Source organism: Ceratotherium simum, chromosome 26 (assembly GCF_057802395.1).
Source record: "Ceratotherium simum simum isolate JZ-2026a chromosome 26, ASM5780239v1, whole genome shotgun sequence".
Classification (NCBI taxonomy): Eukaryota; Metazoa; Chordata; class Mammalia; order Perissodactyla; family Rhinocerotidae; genus Ceratotherium; species Ceratotherium simum.
In genome coordinates, this window is record NC_141925.1 from 34,798,332 (window position 1) to 34,813,570 (window position 15,239).

The 15,239-nt window shown below is 38.5% G+C and overlaps 1 protein-coding gene across 1 annotated transcript in view; it reads left to right on the forward strand.

Annotated features, from left to right (window-relative positions):
- SDK1 (sidekick cell adhesion molecule 1) overlaps positions 1 to 15,239 on the forward strand; it is a 917,991-nt gene that overhangs the window by 337,469 nt on the left and 565,283 nt on the right. Inside the window, exon 2 of the mRNA XM_087417496.1 lies at positions 7,019 to 7,178. Coding sequence (XP_087273622.1) covers positions 7,135 to 7,178 — 44 coding nt within the window. The 5' untranslated portion in view covers positions 7,019 to 7,134. The remainder of the gene's footprint in view (positions 1 to 7,018; positions 7,179 to 15,239) is intronic.

The following is a 15,239-nucleotide window of genomic DNA, read 5'->3' on the forward strand; positions in this document are numbered from 1 at the left end:
CAGTGCAGGATCAAACCAGTACATAAATACAACCATTTATGTTTCTACCATCAGCTTCACTGTGGATTAATCTCACTGAAAGCTTGAATGGTGTCTTAGGGGAAAATATTGGAAGGGTAGGTTTACCCTGTGAGTTCCCTTAAATATGCTGTTAATTCGCATTGATTATAGAGAAAAGAGAGATAATCAGTTTGACTTCCCCCTGACTGAATGTATTGGCAAGCTTTTCACAGCACTGTTTAATGGAAATCTTAGGACCCCTCCTGCTTTCCCTGTTTTCACATGCACAGATCCAAATACTGAGAGAATACTGCAGATGAACTACTCTACGCAGAGAAAATCCCACACTTTCTAGTCAAACTTTTGAGTAAGAAATGATGACTTTACTGTGAGATCTAGGAATGTGCAATGCAAACTTTGATCTGCTTTCTCCCTTCTGATTATGGTGCCCTCCAGAGAACCATGAGACGGAGACTTGAAACAGGGGTGAATAGTCTGTCTTTTAGCTGCTCTACAGTGTGCTCAGGCGTCCTGGCCCCTGGCTCCCCAAACTCTGTTCCTAACCAAGCTGAGCAGTCACTGACGCCCTCTCCAGGCCATTCCTCATCCTCAGAGGCCTCTCCAGGGCGTTCCTCCAGCTCTGCTCACCTCCACAGCAAGGCCCAGCCACAGACAAAGTGGCTCATAAAAGTTCACTTCTTAGTTGGGATGGAGGAGTGCATTTATCTAAAAAAATTCTCATTTGTCATAAAGGAAGGAGTAGTTCTTTAACAAGCCTTCAAAAGCCTTTGAAAGCTACTGTGTGGCTGAAGCAGCACTAAGAGATGCACCTGACGTTTCTGTAAGAACTTGGAGCCTCAGCCCCTGTGAAGCCTGAGTCTGTCAGGTTGCCCTGGACTCCCTGGGCACTGTGCCCCTTCAGCTCCTTCCCTGGCTGATGTGTGGACACCTCAGCCACGGGAGGTCTGTGGCCATGAACCCCATCAAGGGTCCTCTCAGGCAATGGCTTCATGCCTCTGTCCTCTCACCTCCTGCTATAGCCCTTGGCTTATTGACTAAGCCTCTCTCTCCCTGGACTGTGGCTCCTCAGGGTAGGGACCAGCTGTATCCCCAGTGCCTCACAGCCAGGGGACAATGAATGCTTGAGGAATGATGACATAACTGTAGAGCAGGGCAACCGTGTGCCTCAGTCTTGAGCCTCTTCTTCTGTGGGAAGCTCTGCACATACTGAGCAGGTGGTGAGGATCTTCTGGCTGTTGGTCAGAGATGCTGCAGTGCAGAGTAGTAACTTGACTTAAACTTCCAGTCTTGCCCCTTCAGAAATGCTTGAGATAGTGTAACAATATGAAAAACACCCTAGTCCTATGTTTTATAGTCATCATAGGTTAATTAGTTTTTTATTATATTTGAGATCCGATATATATATTTGTTCAATTATAGCTACCTTTCACCCTGAAATTTCTGGTACTCATTTATTTTTACAAGGCAGTAGTGGAAATATATAAAGTGACATACAGAGAAGTTGGCTAATTTTTTTTAGACTCACAGATTATGATGGTACATTCTACTATATTTTAAAGTCTATCACTGGAAAATATTTACAAATATTTCTGATAAGCTAGGAGAATGAAGCCTGAGAATTAGCTATGATGATAGAGCTGCCGCCGCCTCCTTCTCCTCCTTCTTCTTCTTCATTTCAACTTTAACCACCAAAGGGTTTACATAGGTGGTCACAGAAAGTGCAGCTTTAATCAGCTTGTCCTAAAGCATTTAGAGGACTTTGTCTTAAGACAGTAATCTTATAAGATCATCTAACATTGTAGTGGGACCTTTCCATATTTACCTAGTTAACTATAGTAGAACATATCTAATCATATATCTAAATTTTACCTCAGAAATACACTTGAAATGCACAACTGTTGTCTTTAAGAAGATTAATATTACTATTATGAAAAAAGCACAACATACTGTGAGATTAAATTCCTGGCTTCAATAGGTATACATAATGACCTGCCAGCAGCTGAAATTTGAATGACTGTATTTACCAGCAAAGGATCTTCTACCCATATTTTTCAGAATAGTTGTTCAGAAATGATACATTATGCCCTGTACTTTTGTTTCTCACTGGGATTTGAAAAATAAAACTTTCTGTTAGTGGTAAATTCATAAGCTTGGGGCATGAAAATGTTTGAATTTGACATAAAAGAAGTTTTCAAAGGAAGATTAGTGGTTTAAACCAAGAGATCAGTCGCCCTGGGAAATTCAGCTGTTGAAAAAGCAGAGTTCAGTAATAAAAGGTCCCGCTCCAGCTGATTGCTCCCTTCATGCTGCGATTCCTCATCCTTCCCACTGGACTCTCACCTGATTGATAGTGCTGATTACGACGGCTCAATAATTTTCATTGTCGCTTTACCAGAACGTGGGGTTTGTCTCCTTTAGACCCCCTTGTTTATGGTATGGTTGATTCCTCTGCTAAGTGGGAGTTGGTTATTATTTCTTTATTCATTATCAGTTTAAAATGGAGGAGAAAAGTGGAAGTTACTGAACAGATTATGATTATCCTAGCTGAAGCTCTCTCAGGGGCAGAGGCACAAGAGCAGCTTGTAGTTTGACTTTCTTGGGAACTAGTGGCTGATTCCTATCCATTCTGCTATGAAAGAGTTTCTGGTAATAGATTCTCCGTTTTCTGTTGTGGAGCAGATCATTAAAACCCATGGCAAGTTCACCTTCTTCATGGCAGGAAAGCCTAGAACCACAGGACGTGGTTCTGCTTCACAGCCTCTTATCCTCCAGCTTCCCCATGTAAATGATTTTTACTGTGGCAAATGGGTCATGGTTCCTTTCTAGATGAGCAGAAGATTATCTTCACATTGGACAGGTAAAGTTAAATCCATTTACATTATATCTGAAAACTTTAAAATTCCATTTAGGGAAGTGATTTCTATATCATAAAATTATGATGTTGTCTTGAGAGAACATTAAGTCTGTTCCTCTCCTTTGGATGGACCTTAAATCTATATTATCCAGACAGATGAGACTCTCTCTTTCATAAATGATTTATGTTCTACTTAAAAGTATGTGAAAATGGAAATTTCACAGTTTTCCTTAGTAATTCATTCCAGGGTCTTATAATGTTCATTGTAAGAATACAGAAGCATACTTAATCTCTGCTCCTTTTTTCTGAGGAAGGGAAGATCTATTAGTTATTATTTGGTAAAACACACATACATACACACACACACACACACACACACACACACACTCACCCCTCAAAGAGCATCAAGCAGACCATTGACTTTTCCCCAGGTCAGAGTTTGATAATCTTATCTCAGAAGTAATTCAATCATTTTTGTCTTTAGGGATCTTTTCAGACTTTTTTCTATTCCATTTAATGTATATAAAGATCACATGCTTTTGTAGGGGTCTGTGCAGACCTGAATACTAATCCTTCTGCCTCTCTTTCTCTCCCCAAAGCTTTTGTGTTTTGTTACCTTTATGCCTTCTTTTAATTTCATGATCTCCTGTGTATATTTCAGAGGTAAATAGTGCTGGGCTCGGAGAGATAACTATGTTATTCTGCACATTGGCTAATCTGTGTTAAAATACTTGTGGTGATAATTGTAACTTAGACGCTTACGATTCCAGAGCATTGACATATTTGCCCTCCCTTCTTCCTATAATAAATGTAAGCATCGGTGCTAACCATAATTCTACAATCATTTGAATCACAAGATATTTGCTTTCCAGCTATATGAAACTATTCTTTATGAAGATTCCTTTTCCTATTAGATCACAGTATCCAGTGTAATTTATACATAGTATAGGCATGTTTACTAAACTATAAATTCTATGAAAAATTGAATTATGGTATCATTTACATTCAAAACCATTATATAACATATTAAATTGATGATGCTGTGTCAATTGTAAAATCAAATTCTTGAATGTCTATCTTCAAGCTTTTTCCTTTCGAAAAGATGTATTTTTTATGACTCATTCTTGTAGGACACTGGAACTATGAAATGGCATTTCTTTTTCTGTTGTTAAATATAGTGCAAATAGCAGGGCATTAATAAAGCCTGTACCTCAGTCAATCCCAAGGTATCAAAGCTATATCCGTTGCAATTCAGCTTTATTAGATTGCTTGGGTCATGAGAATGGATGATTTTAGCGAAAGTACATAGCAAAAAGGGAAATTGGACACATGGTTGACAATCAAAACCTAAGAATTCGCTTGAAATGTAGCTTAGAGTGCATGATGTGCAGCAGAAGCAGGGGGAACTCTTGGAATCAGACAAGGAGTGACTGTTGCTGCCTTTGAGTTACATATTTCAGTCACAGCACCTAACACTTTACTGTTTCTGTTCTGACATCAGACCTAGACTGTAACCTCTTACGAGACAGCAACTGTGTCTTATTCTCGTTGTATTCCCAGTGCTGATTACAGAATCAATGGGTGTTTATTGAACAGCAAACTGTGCAAGTCAGAGACCTAAGAATCCTTCTTGACACCTCCCCCTCCCTCACCTCCATATTCAATCCATCACTAAATCTTTTTTGCCACCTAAATATTGTTTTAAAGCCACCCATTTTTCTCCCTCTCCACCACCACAATCAATTTTGTTACCTTGGCCCAGCCAACCATCCCCTGTTGGAGCATTTGCCTGGATCACTGCTGTGGCCTCCTAAATGTTCTACTCCCCTACTCTGGTCCCTCCTAATTCCTTCTCCACATTGCAGCCCTTTCAAAGTCTTTCTGCTGTCCTTTTATAATTCATAATGATAATACTGACAGTACTTTTGACCAAGGCCCATAAATAGAGTGGCCGTATAGTTTATCATTCACACAAGAACACTTTTGCATGTGAAGTGGGCACCATTGAAAATGACACACAGATGACCTAGGAACAAGGGTGTGTGCCTACCTTGCCTGCAGGCCCTGCACATCCTGGGCCTTGCTCACCCGGCTTCCATTCACTCTTTCTGCCCTTGCAAAACCGCTTGCTTTTCAGTCTTTTATACTTCCCAAGGTTACTCACCATGTTTGCTGCCCCCACAGGGCCTTCGCACATGGTGTTATCTAAGAATTTGACTCCTGCTGATCTTTTAGCCTTTAGCTCCTGGATGGCATCTCATTGACTAGGTTAAATCTGCTTATTATAGGCTCTTAGCACACTCACAGATGCAATTTAACATTGATTTATTTGAATGAATATGAGTAAGAGTTTGGTAATATTGTTTTACCAGTACACCAGTAATGGAATACAAGTGATCAGCACAATGGCAAAGTAAGCTCTCTATATTTAAATTCTCTATATGCAGTACAAAAGAAACCAGCTATATGTATGACAGTTTAATGTAAAAAATAGTCTCAATTTTAACACTTAATATGCTATTTGATGCTTCATTTGTTAAAAAATGCATAATTTAATTGAAAAGTCTAGTTTAGTAATTCCACAAATTTATCAAAAATTTGAAGTTAAGATATGGGTTCCTGAGAAGAAAGTTCCCTTATTTATAAACCTGTGACATTTAGAGTCATAATATATAGAATTGGTGGATTCTGGAACAGATTATCTAGGTTTTAAATCATGATTTTACACTTACTGTCTGAGTGACCTTGAGCAAGTTTACTTAGTTTCCCCGTGCCTCTCTTTATCTACCTGTAAAATGGTATAATAGTGGCATCTATTTTGTAGGGCTTTTGTGAGAATTAAGTAAGGTAATACATATAAAGCACTTAGAACAGTTTCCAGCACATTGTAAATACTCAATGAATACCAGCTATTGCTGTTTTTTTTGTATCATTACTACTATATTTATTCATTCAACAAATATTTATTCAGTTTCTGCTTTGTTCCTGGCATTATTCTAGGTGCTGGGAATTCAGAAGTGATCAAGATAGGGCATGGGAATGCACTGGGTGTAATCCATAAACACTTTAATTTCAAAATCTGAGGAGTATTGTGAATGAAATAAATGTTATGGTTTGTTAGGGCGTGTGTTGGTGGGGAGGAGCTTTGTTAATTTGAAGAGTCAGAATGAGTCAGCCTGCACAGAGCTGGGGAGGAGCATCCCAGGTGGGGAAAGAGCACGTGGAAAGGCCCGAGGTAGGAAAGGTCTTAGCCTGGTTTAAGCGTTAAAAGGCCCAGTGTGGCTGGAGTGATGTGTGAGTAGAGAGGGTAGGAGCCTGAAAGATTGACAGGAAGGAGATTTTGCAGATGTGCCATGGGATTTTATTGGAAAAATGAAAAGTCATTTAATTCTGTCTATTTTACTGATAAAGAAACAGAAACCCACGTGTCCTGATCAGGGTCATATGGCTAATTAGCAATGGAGCTAGAACTAGAAGCGAAGTGTCCTGTGTTCATATATCTTTTTAAATTATTGAAGCATACATACAAAAATTGCGCAAATCATACATAGAATGATTTTCTATGAATTTTGACAAGTGCCCCCGTTTAACCATATCGAGAAGTAGATATGACCTGCTCTCCGTAAGGTGCCCTGTTACACCCCCACCCCCATCCCCACCCCCCAGAGGTAATGTTCATCCTGACCTCTAACACCATAGATTAGTTTTGCCTGGTTTTGAACTTGAATATGAGGGAATTTCTCTTTTAGAACCTAAGTATATACCTTTGATTGTCACACCGAGAATATACTGTCTAGTTAAAACCAAGGCTTGTATGAGCAGAGATTGCCCAATATGCCCCTTTAATAAATAAGTATTAATCATAAATGGAAATAACTTGGATGAACTTGGCAGATGCTTTCAAATGGTACTATCATTGAGCTTTCAGCCTTTTGAAATATTATCTAGGGTATCGTGTTTCCAGGGGGTCAAGGATTATTTGCTACTTAATGAGGCCAAGTAGCCATCATTTCTACTTTGTAAACTTAGGTCTGTTTAAGTAAGTGATTGATTAATTGGATGAATTCCATTTTCATGTGTACTTCATTCAGGTTTCTTTTTCTCCTTTTTTTCTCTCTCTTTTTTTTTCTGAATATATTTCAGATGACATTGTGCCGTATTTTAAAACAGAGCCAGGCCTACCGCAGATTCACCTGGAAGGGAACCGCCTTGTTCTCACTTGCCTTGCTGAAGGGAGCTGGCCTTTGGAATTCAAGTGGATGCGCAATGACAGTGAGCTCACCACCTACACCAGCGAATATAAGTAATTAATTGCTTGAAAATAAGCTTCTATTGCAGGTTGATGTGTTTAGAATATTTGCCTTATTGGCCATAATAGCACAAGGGGTGAAAATATTGGATTGAATTTCTAATGCGTTAAAGATTAAAGGAATAGATTTGAACACGTAATTAGAATGTGATTTACTATTCTGATATAGGTTGTATTTATACCTAGGAAGTCTATCATTATATTTGTAAAAGTAAGCCCATTAGTGAAACTACCAGACAAAAAAAAACACAATGTAGTTACAGAGGAATGCAAATAACAGCTTTAGCGTGATAAATTTGCTGTCTTGTGACAACAGCTCCACCCACCAGTATTGTTCACATCTAATGAGCATAAATGTTTAAACAGAGGTCTTTAGCTGGTAGCTTCGGGAGCTCTGAGCAGTCAACAAAAACCTTTCCTAGCTAACTTTTAGAGCTGGGATGGGAAAAGATGGGACTATGAGAGGATGGACATGAATAGAGCATCTCCAGCAAAAACAGATGTTTATTGAACTCCTGCCATGTGCAAGGCATTGGAGTACAGGATTGAGCATGATGCTGGGGGACAGAGTACAAGGATTGAGATGGGGAAGGTGGAGTGCAGGTTACCTCTGAGGTGTGGCTTCACAGGAAGCAGCGGCACCAGCTTGCGAGCCTCAGTCTTTCCTTGCAGTGCTTGAGATCTTTCTGGGTTTGTATCTGTTTAACCTCTGTTCTAGGTGGGGATTATTATACTAGATGCTGCAGTTCTACATAGGATGGAGAATTAGTGACTGCCTAAAACATTCAAGAGGCCCCCAAATCAGTGAAAATCAGCAATACCATGCTCTAATTTAAAGGAAATAAGAAAGAGAATTGGTTGTCTAGAGGTATTTTAAATACAGTAATGAGCCTCTCAACATGGGGCATAGCCCACCACTCACTCTCTTTACCTCAGAGCTGTAATATGGTCTCTGTGAACCACATTCAGCCTGCCCAGAGTGTGGTGTGTATGTATTTTAAAAATCAGGTAAAAAATATATGTGGCTATACGTGCAACATATTTCTTAATTGATTGCCAGCATTTAACAGTTATAAGATTTCATATAAGAACCCTCTTTCTGGCCCCTCTTGCCCAGTCAGAAGGCCTGGCCACCAGGGTCTGCAGCCTCACATAGAAGCAGGTGCGGACAGTGCTGCCCTGCAGAGAAGGCACATCTGCTTGGTTCTCAGCAGTCTCTGGTCTCTGTACCTTACGAAGCCACACTTGCTTTGCTTTGCTCACGTCCATTGTCTGCCTGCCCTTTGTACACATAAGAGTTTGTGATGTCCTCTTTCATTATTAGGCCTATACTGTCAAGTATCTGCTGTTGTGAGAGCAGTTTATCATAATAGTTAAGAGCATGTTGAAATCAAACAAACCTAGGTTTCAATCCCAACTGACCACCAATTAGCATTAGGGTGTGACCTTGGGCAAGCCTCCTATTAGCCCCACTTTCAATATCTGCAAAATGGGGGTGATTATACCTCATTTGTGGTGGTGTGAGCATTAAAAGGCTCTAATGTATGTAAAACAACACATTTTCTGGCCCTCAAGCAGTCTGTTAATAAATCTTAGGCAATATTATATATTATTGTATGTGACATTATGGGGCTTGGTTTGTTAGAAGGCGTATAAGAAAGCAAAAAAAAAGTGAACTTAGAAATGAGAACCATATTTGAGTAATGGGCTTTGATGGCAGGTGACTTGAATTCAAATAATTCTATTCAGCTTAATATCTATGTGACTTTAGACAAGTTATCTAAGCAGTTTGGTCTTTCTTTTCTCACCTGTAAAATGGGTATAATAAAACCCCACTCAAAGGGTTCCCATAAAAATTACATGACATAATGTTTTGTATGCCCCAGGAAGAAAGGAACAAGATTTCAAAAGAATCCAGATAGTTCTTCCTAATAAAAAGTAGTGATGTGGATGATCTGTAACGGTGGTCTTCAAACTGGGGTACGCAGCCATGGATAGTGGCAAAAGAATTGTTTTCTAGATCTTCGGTTTCCGTATGCGTGTTTTCTGAAATTGAGCTTCCTGAGAACATGCCTTTGTGTAGGCACCTGCCAATTCTCTTTTCCTACCCTCTTTGTGTTATTTCTCCCATTTCACAAAAGAAAGGCACACATCTCCCCATCTTGAGTCTTCCTGTGGAGCCATATCTTAGGAGAACAAGGCAAACACATAGTTCAAAATATTGGGCTTGAAGAAACCTCTTTTTTTTTTTTTTTAAAGATTTTTATTTTATTTTATTTTTTTCCCCCCAAAGCCCCAGTAGATAGCTGCATGCCATAGCTGCACATCCTTCTAGTTGCTGTATGTGGGACTCGGCCTCAGGATGGACGGAGAAGTGGCGCCTCGGTGCGCGCCCGGGATCCGAACCCGGGCCACCAGCATCGGAGCGCGAGCACTTAACCACCAAGCCATGGGGCCGGCCCGAAGAAACCTCCTTTAAACAACCCACAGGAGAGCTTCTTGCCTTTCACACTTTATACATATTTGTTTTAAGGGCAAAGTATGACACTAGAAATGGAATATTCTGACCAATCTTGAAGTTTTCTTAATTCAGATGTGTTGTGTAGGTGGGTGGCAAGAGCTATACCAATTTTTTGTTAACAACCTCACCTTTTCCATTCCCCAGCTATCGTCAAAGAATATATTGTGCCTCAAGGCACGCTTAATGAGAGCAAAGCAGAGAGCATCTGCAAGAAATACCACAAGGGAGGGCACCTTGTTTTATCCAGGCAGCAAAATTACAGAAACACTCTGTCGCTTCTCCATTTACATAGATTAGAATTAAAACATTCAAGATTTATCAGAAAGAAAAAACAAGTTGAGAAATATTCTTCTATGAAGCACACTCTGCCTGCATTTCGCTCTACTCAGAAATGAGAAGAGCTTAGTGAGGCCTTGGTTGCAGATTTCAAAGAGGAGGAGGTAAAAAGTTCTGTTTAATTCCATCAGATCAGTGTTCTATCTCTATATAGAAGGAACATGCGCTAGAGGAAAGGTAGTGCTTTATATTTCCTCAAGCATTCATTCAGAAGACACTTTCATTAACTTGCAAAAAGAGATTATTTGATATTCTAAATCCATGTCCGTTTTTATTACTTTACTGTGTTTTGCTTGCTGCTCTGCATCAACCTCTTCTCTACTTGTTTATTTCTTCCTCGTACTCGTTAGATTTAAATTAACTGTATGCAAATATGTGATCAATACCTTCTCTTCTTTTTGTTCTTAATGTCTATCAAATTCTCTTCATTTTAATAGTAAATAACTTTCCATTTAATGAAATATAGAGTAATTGAAAAAACAAAACAGTCACTTCCATCTCATTATGAGATACATTTCTTTTTTGTTTTTAGTGTTTAATAATTATTTTTCAAAGTGGGTGATACATTTATGTTGTTTTGATTAACTGTGTAATAATTGCAATGAACACGTAATCCAGAAGACATTTTTTAAAGCACTTAAAGTCTTTGGGTCAAGGGAAATTCTTTTTAAATTGCCATTTATATGTATATTTTTATTTCAGAGAAGTATGATGGGCAATCAATAAGTATCTTTCAGGCATAAAAATATGTTACATTAGAATGAAAATCTGTGGGGCAAATAGATTTAATGCTCAAGTTCAACGAGTAAAAAGAAAAATTAAAGTTCTATCCATTAAAGAGTTCATTTTTAAAAAATGGGTAACATGGATGTCAAAACTACTATGTTATTTAGATTCCACTGGATAGGTTCAAAACAGTGGTCTAACAGTTTTATTTTAAAATACCAAAACGTACACTAAGCCATTATTATATATGGAACTATTTAAACTTATGATAAAACAATTTTGGTGTGAACTTAAAAATATGTGAGTAGGTGGAGCTCTCTTTGCATTGCTCTTTGCCCTGGCAAATTTACCTGTTAATTTGACACACCCTGGATAATCTACAAGAAGAAGAAGCATTGTTGGTTGTGTTGAAGCAAGATTGAGGGGGTAGCTCATTGTATATGGGCCATTAAAATAAGGTGGATGCTTCACTACCATCTTACTAGAAACTTGATAAGAAATGGGTTATTCTGAAGCAAGAATGGTTTGGGCATGATAAATTACCTTCTATTCACTGAGGGCTTCGGACAACTGAGATGGGTTATCAAAGATCCATCGTATTTTGTCATCATTTTTTTCAAAATATAAAACCTGTCTAAAAATCTCATGCTGTTTTTTCAAATTACTCTTTCATCTACTTCCTTCCAATAAGCACCTTCAGCTGTCATATGTTAACCTTCATGAGACCAATTTAAGTCTCAAATTGAAAAACCTGGATACTTTATGAAAATGGTAGCCATTTTCCACCTGAAATTGAGTCCCTATTCCTCCTTTGGTGTCAGTTATGAAATGCTAACCCTATAAAGAGCAAATATAAATTCACCTTTTCCAGCTTTGGCTAAAAATAGCATTTTTTTTTTTTTGCTGCTTGTGTTAAAAACTGCACAATGAATTTCAGTGAGTTTCAAATGTTGTATTATTCATATTGATGCTTATATTCACGTTTAGGAGCAGGTAGCTACATTGGCAAAATGGTAGTAGTTCAATAGTTAAACCAAGTTTGCATGGGTCTTATAAGCAGATTTGTATTTGTGTTATTCCAGAAAATATTTATTCTAAGTTATTTTCTACTATGGGATAAAAAATTATTTTATAACTATATTCAAAGTATATATATCTAAGCCAAGAATTTCTTTTTTTTTTTTTTTTGTGAGGAGATCAGCCCTGAGCTAACATCTGCCAATCCTCCTCTTTTTTTGCTGAGGAAGACTGGCCCTGGGCTAACATCCATGCCCATCTTCCTCCACTTTATAGGGGACGCCACCACAGCATGGCTTGCCAAGCAGTGCGTTAGTGCGCGCCCGGGATCCGAACCAGCGCACCCCGGGCCGTCGCAGCGGAGCGCGCGCACTTAACCGCTTGCACCACCGAGCCAGCCCTGGCCAAGAATTTCTTAATGTTAGTGACAATACTTATTGTTATAACAGGAAGAATAATTGGATACTCTAAAGTGCTGGAACATCTTATAGTCTCTTATGAGACCTGTCTCTGTGGTTCAATTTCTGTGGCAGTAGCACAATAGAAATTTGATGGATATTTATTTTTTTTATTCCAGTAAAAAGAATAGGAATGGTTAAGGGAAAAGTTACTTTTTCTTATGTCTTATAAAAAGAAGAAAAATTTCACAATATCAATAAAAATTATTAAATACCTGGGAATAACCTTTATAAGAAATGAATAGAACCAACATGAAGAAAAGTGGAAAACGTCACTGAGAGATATAAAAGAGAATCATAGATAGGAAATGTAAACAACCATAAAACTGGACAAAGTATTTGAAACAATTCTTTTTGTGGCATTGGACATAGGCAACTAAAAACAGTGATGCCCAAGAGACAGAAAACAAACAAGGTGAACCCTATGACTGCCCCAGCTTACTGGCTTCAGAGACTTTCCAGGCTATGGCATAGAGAGGGGGAACAAGCAAAACCCAGAGGACTTCTTGAGTTAAAGAGAGCTGAAAGTCAGAGAGATCAAGGCAGCTTGATTTCTCAGGGCAGAGTACTAGAGGGGAGAGAAAACTCTGGAAATCTGCAGAGGTTCTATTGTGAGTATTTAGCAGAATATTCATGTGAGCACATTCATGTGAAGGGACTACCCAAGGCCAGGGAAAGAGCTATGCAAGAAGTGGAGGCAATAGTTTACCATGCTCACACAGGGCTGGTAAGAACAGCCAAATTGAAAAATGTCATAATTCATGGGATTATTGGTTAAAGTATACAGAAGTGGGGAATTATTAACCCTGGACCAAATACAGCTCTGGTCCTGCCTAAGAAATCTTAAAAGCAAGACCAGAAAGGACCAAACTATTGTCAAGTATCTTTGCAGCATTGGAGAACAAAGCTCAAGAATATTTATAGGAACACAAAAATATTCAGCACGAAACCAGGTAAAGTTCACAATGTCTAGAATCTAATCAGAGATTATCACGCATGTAAAGAGGCAGGAAACCATGAGCCATAATGAGGAGAAAAATCAATCAGTTGAAACCAAGCCAAAGCTGACAAAGATGTTAGAATTAGCAAAGACATCGAAACATAACTATATTCCATGTGATCGGAGTTAAGTATAGACATGAAAGATATTAAAACACAGAAATGAAACTTCTGAGGGTGAAACCTATAATGTCTGAGATGAAAAACACATTGGATGACACTATCAGCAGATTAGACATTGCAGAAGAAAATATTAGTAAACTTAAAGATATAGCAATAAAACTATCCAAAATGAAAGGCAGAAAAAACAAAGGAATCAAACACAATGAAAAGAGCATTAGTGAGTTACAGGACAACTTCAAATGGCCTAATATATGTGTAATTGTAATCCCAAAGGAAGCAGGAGTGGAAAAATATTTGAAGAAATGATATTGAAGAATTCCACACTTGATGAAAGCTACAAACCCACCAATGCAGGAAGCTCAACAGATCCCAGTAGTGGAGTTACTAGCCAGTGCAATAAGGAGGACAAAAAGGAAAAGAAAAAGAAATAACAGGCATCTAGATTGTAAGAGAAGACATAAAAATGTCTTCTTCTTTTTGGTGAGGAAGATTTGCTCTGAGCTAACATCTGTTGCCAATCTTCCTCTTTTTTTGCTTGAGGAAGATTAGCCCTGACCTAACATCTGTGCCAATCTTCCTCTATTTTGTATGTGGGTTGCTGCTACAGCGTGGCTTGACAAGTGGTGTAGGTCCACGCCCGGGATCTGAACCCACGAACCTGGGTTGCCAAAGTGGAGCACGCTGGACTTAACCACTACGCCACAGGGCCAACCCCCCAAATGTCTTTTTCTTGAAGATGACATGATTGTCTAAGTAGAAAATGTGATATTATCTGTAAAAAGCTGCTAAAACTAATAAGTGCATTTAGCAATGTTACAAGATACAAGATCAGTATACAAAAATCAATTATATTTCTGTATATTAGCAAAGAATAGTCAACAATTTGTATACAGTCATGCACCACATAATGATGTTTCGGTCAACAACGGATGATGTATACCACAGTGGTTCCATAAGATTAGTACCATATAGCCTAGGTGTGTAGTAGGCTATACCATCTATGTTTGTGTATGTCCACTCTATAACATTCATACAATGATGAAATCTCCCAACGATGCATTTCTCAGAACGTATCCCCTTTGTGAAGTGACAAATGACTGTATATACATATGTATATATAATTTAAAAAATAGCTTAAAAAAATCTTAGAGATAAATCTGATAAGGGAGTTGCAAGATTTTTACACTGAAAACTACAAAACATTATTTAGGGAAATAAAAGAAGACCTATATAAATGGACAGATATTTCACATTCATATGTCTGAAAACTCAATATTATTGACTTGTCAAATTTTCCCAAATTGATCCCTTGGCCATATCCTTTAGGCTTGAGACCCTGAGATAAAGCACCCAGTTTTCCTTCATCACTAAGTCATGGGCAAGATGCCTCTACATGCTTTTTATTTTGTATCTATTGCGCCTCCCTACTCACCGAGAAGAAAGGTCTATTTAACTGAGAACACTTTTCTTAGGTGAAATGTAACCAGTTGATTTCTCCATCAACCAGCCAAACTGAGTGTGATTCCCATCCTCATCTTCCTGCAAAAGGCTTAGTTCCCCAAGTTGTCCGGCTTCAACTTTCCTAACCTTAGTTTCTAGTAATTCTTTTCTGCTGGTTAACTCTCCATTGGTCCTGTCCTCTATAAACTGCCCAGCACACAACAACAACAACAACAGGTTATATTTTGGCTCAAATAAATTAGTCTTGCCCATTTTGCCTAAAATAAATAGAATCCCTTATAGTCCCAATCTGCTTAAGGCTCAGGATATCTTTCTTATTTCACAGTGCCGAAGACGTGAATGGTTGGGACAATGAATGTAAAGCTTTCAACTTAATTTTGGCCTTTCATGTATATCACACAGTTATGTTTAGGA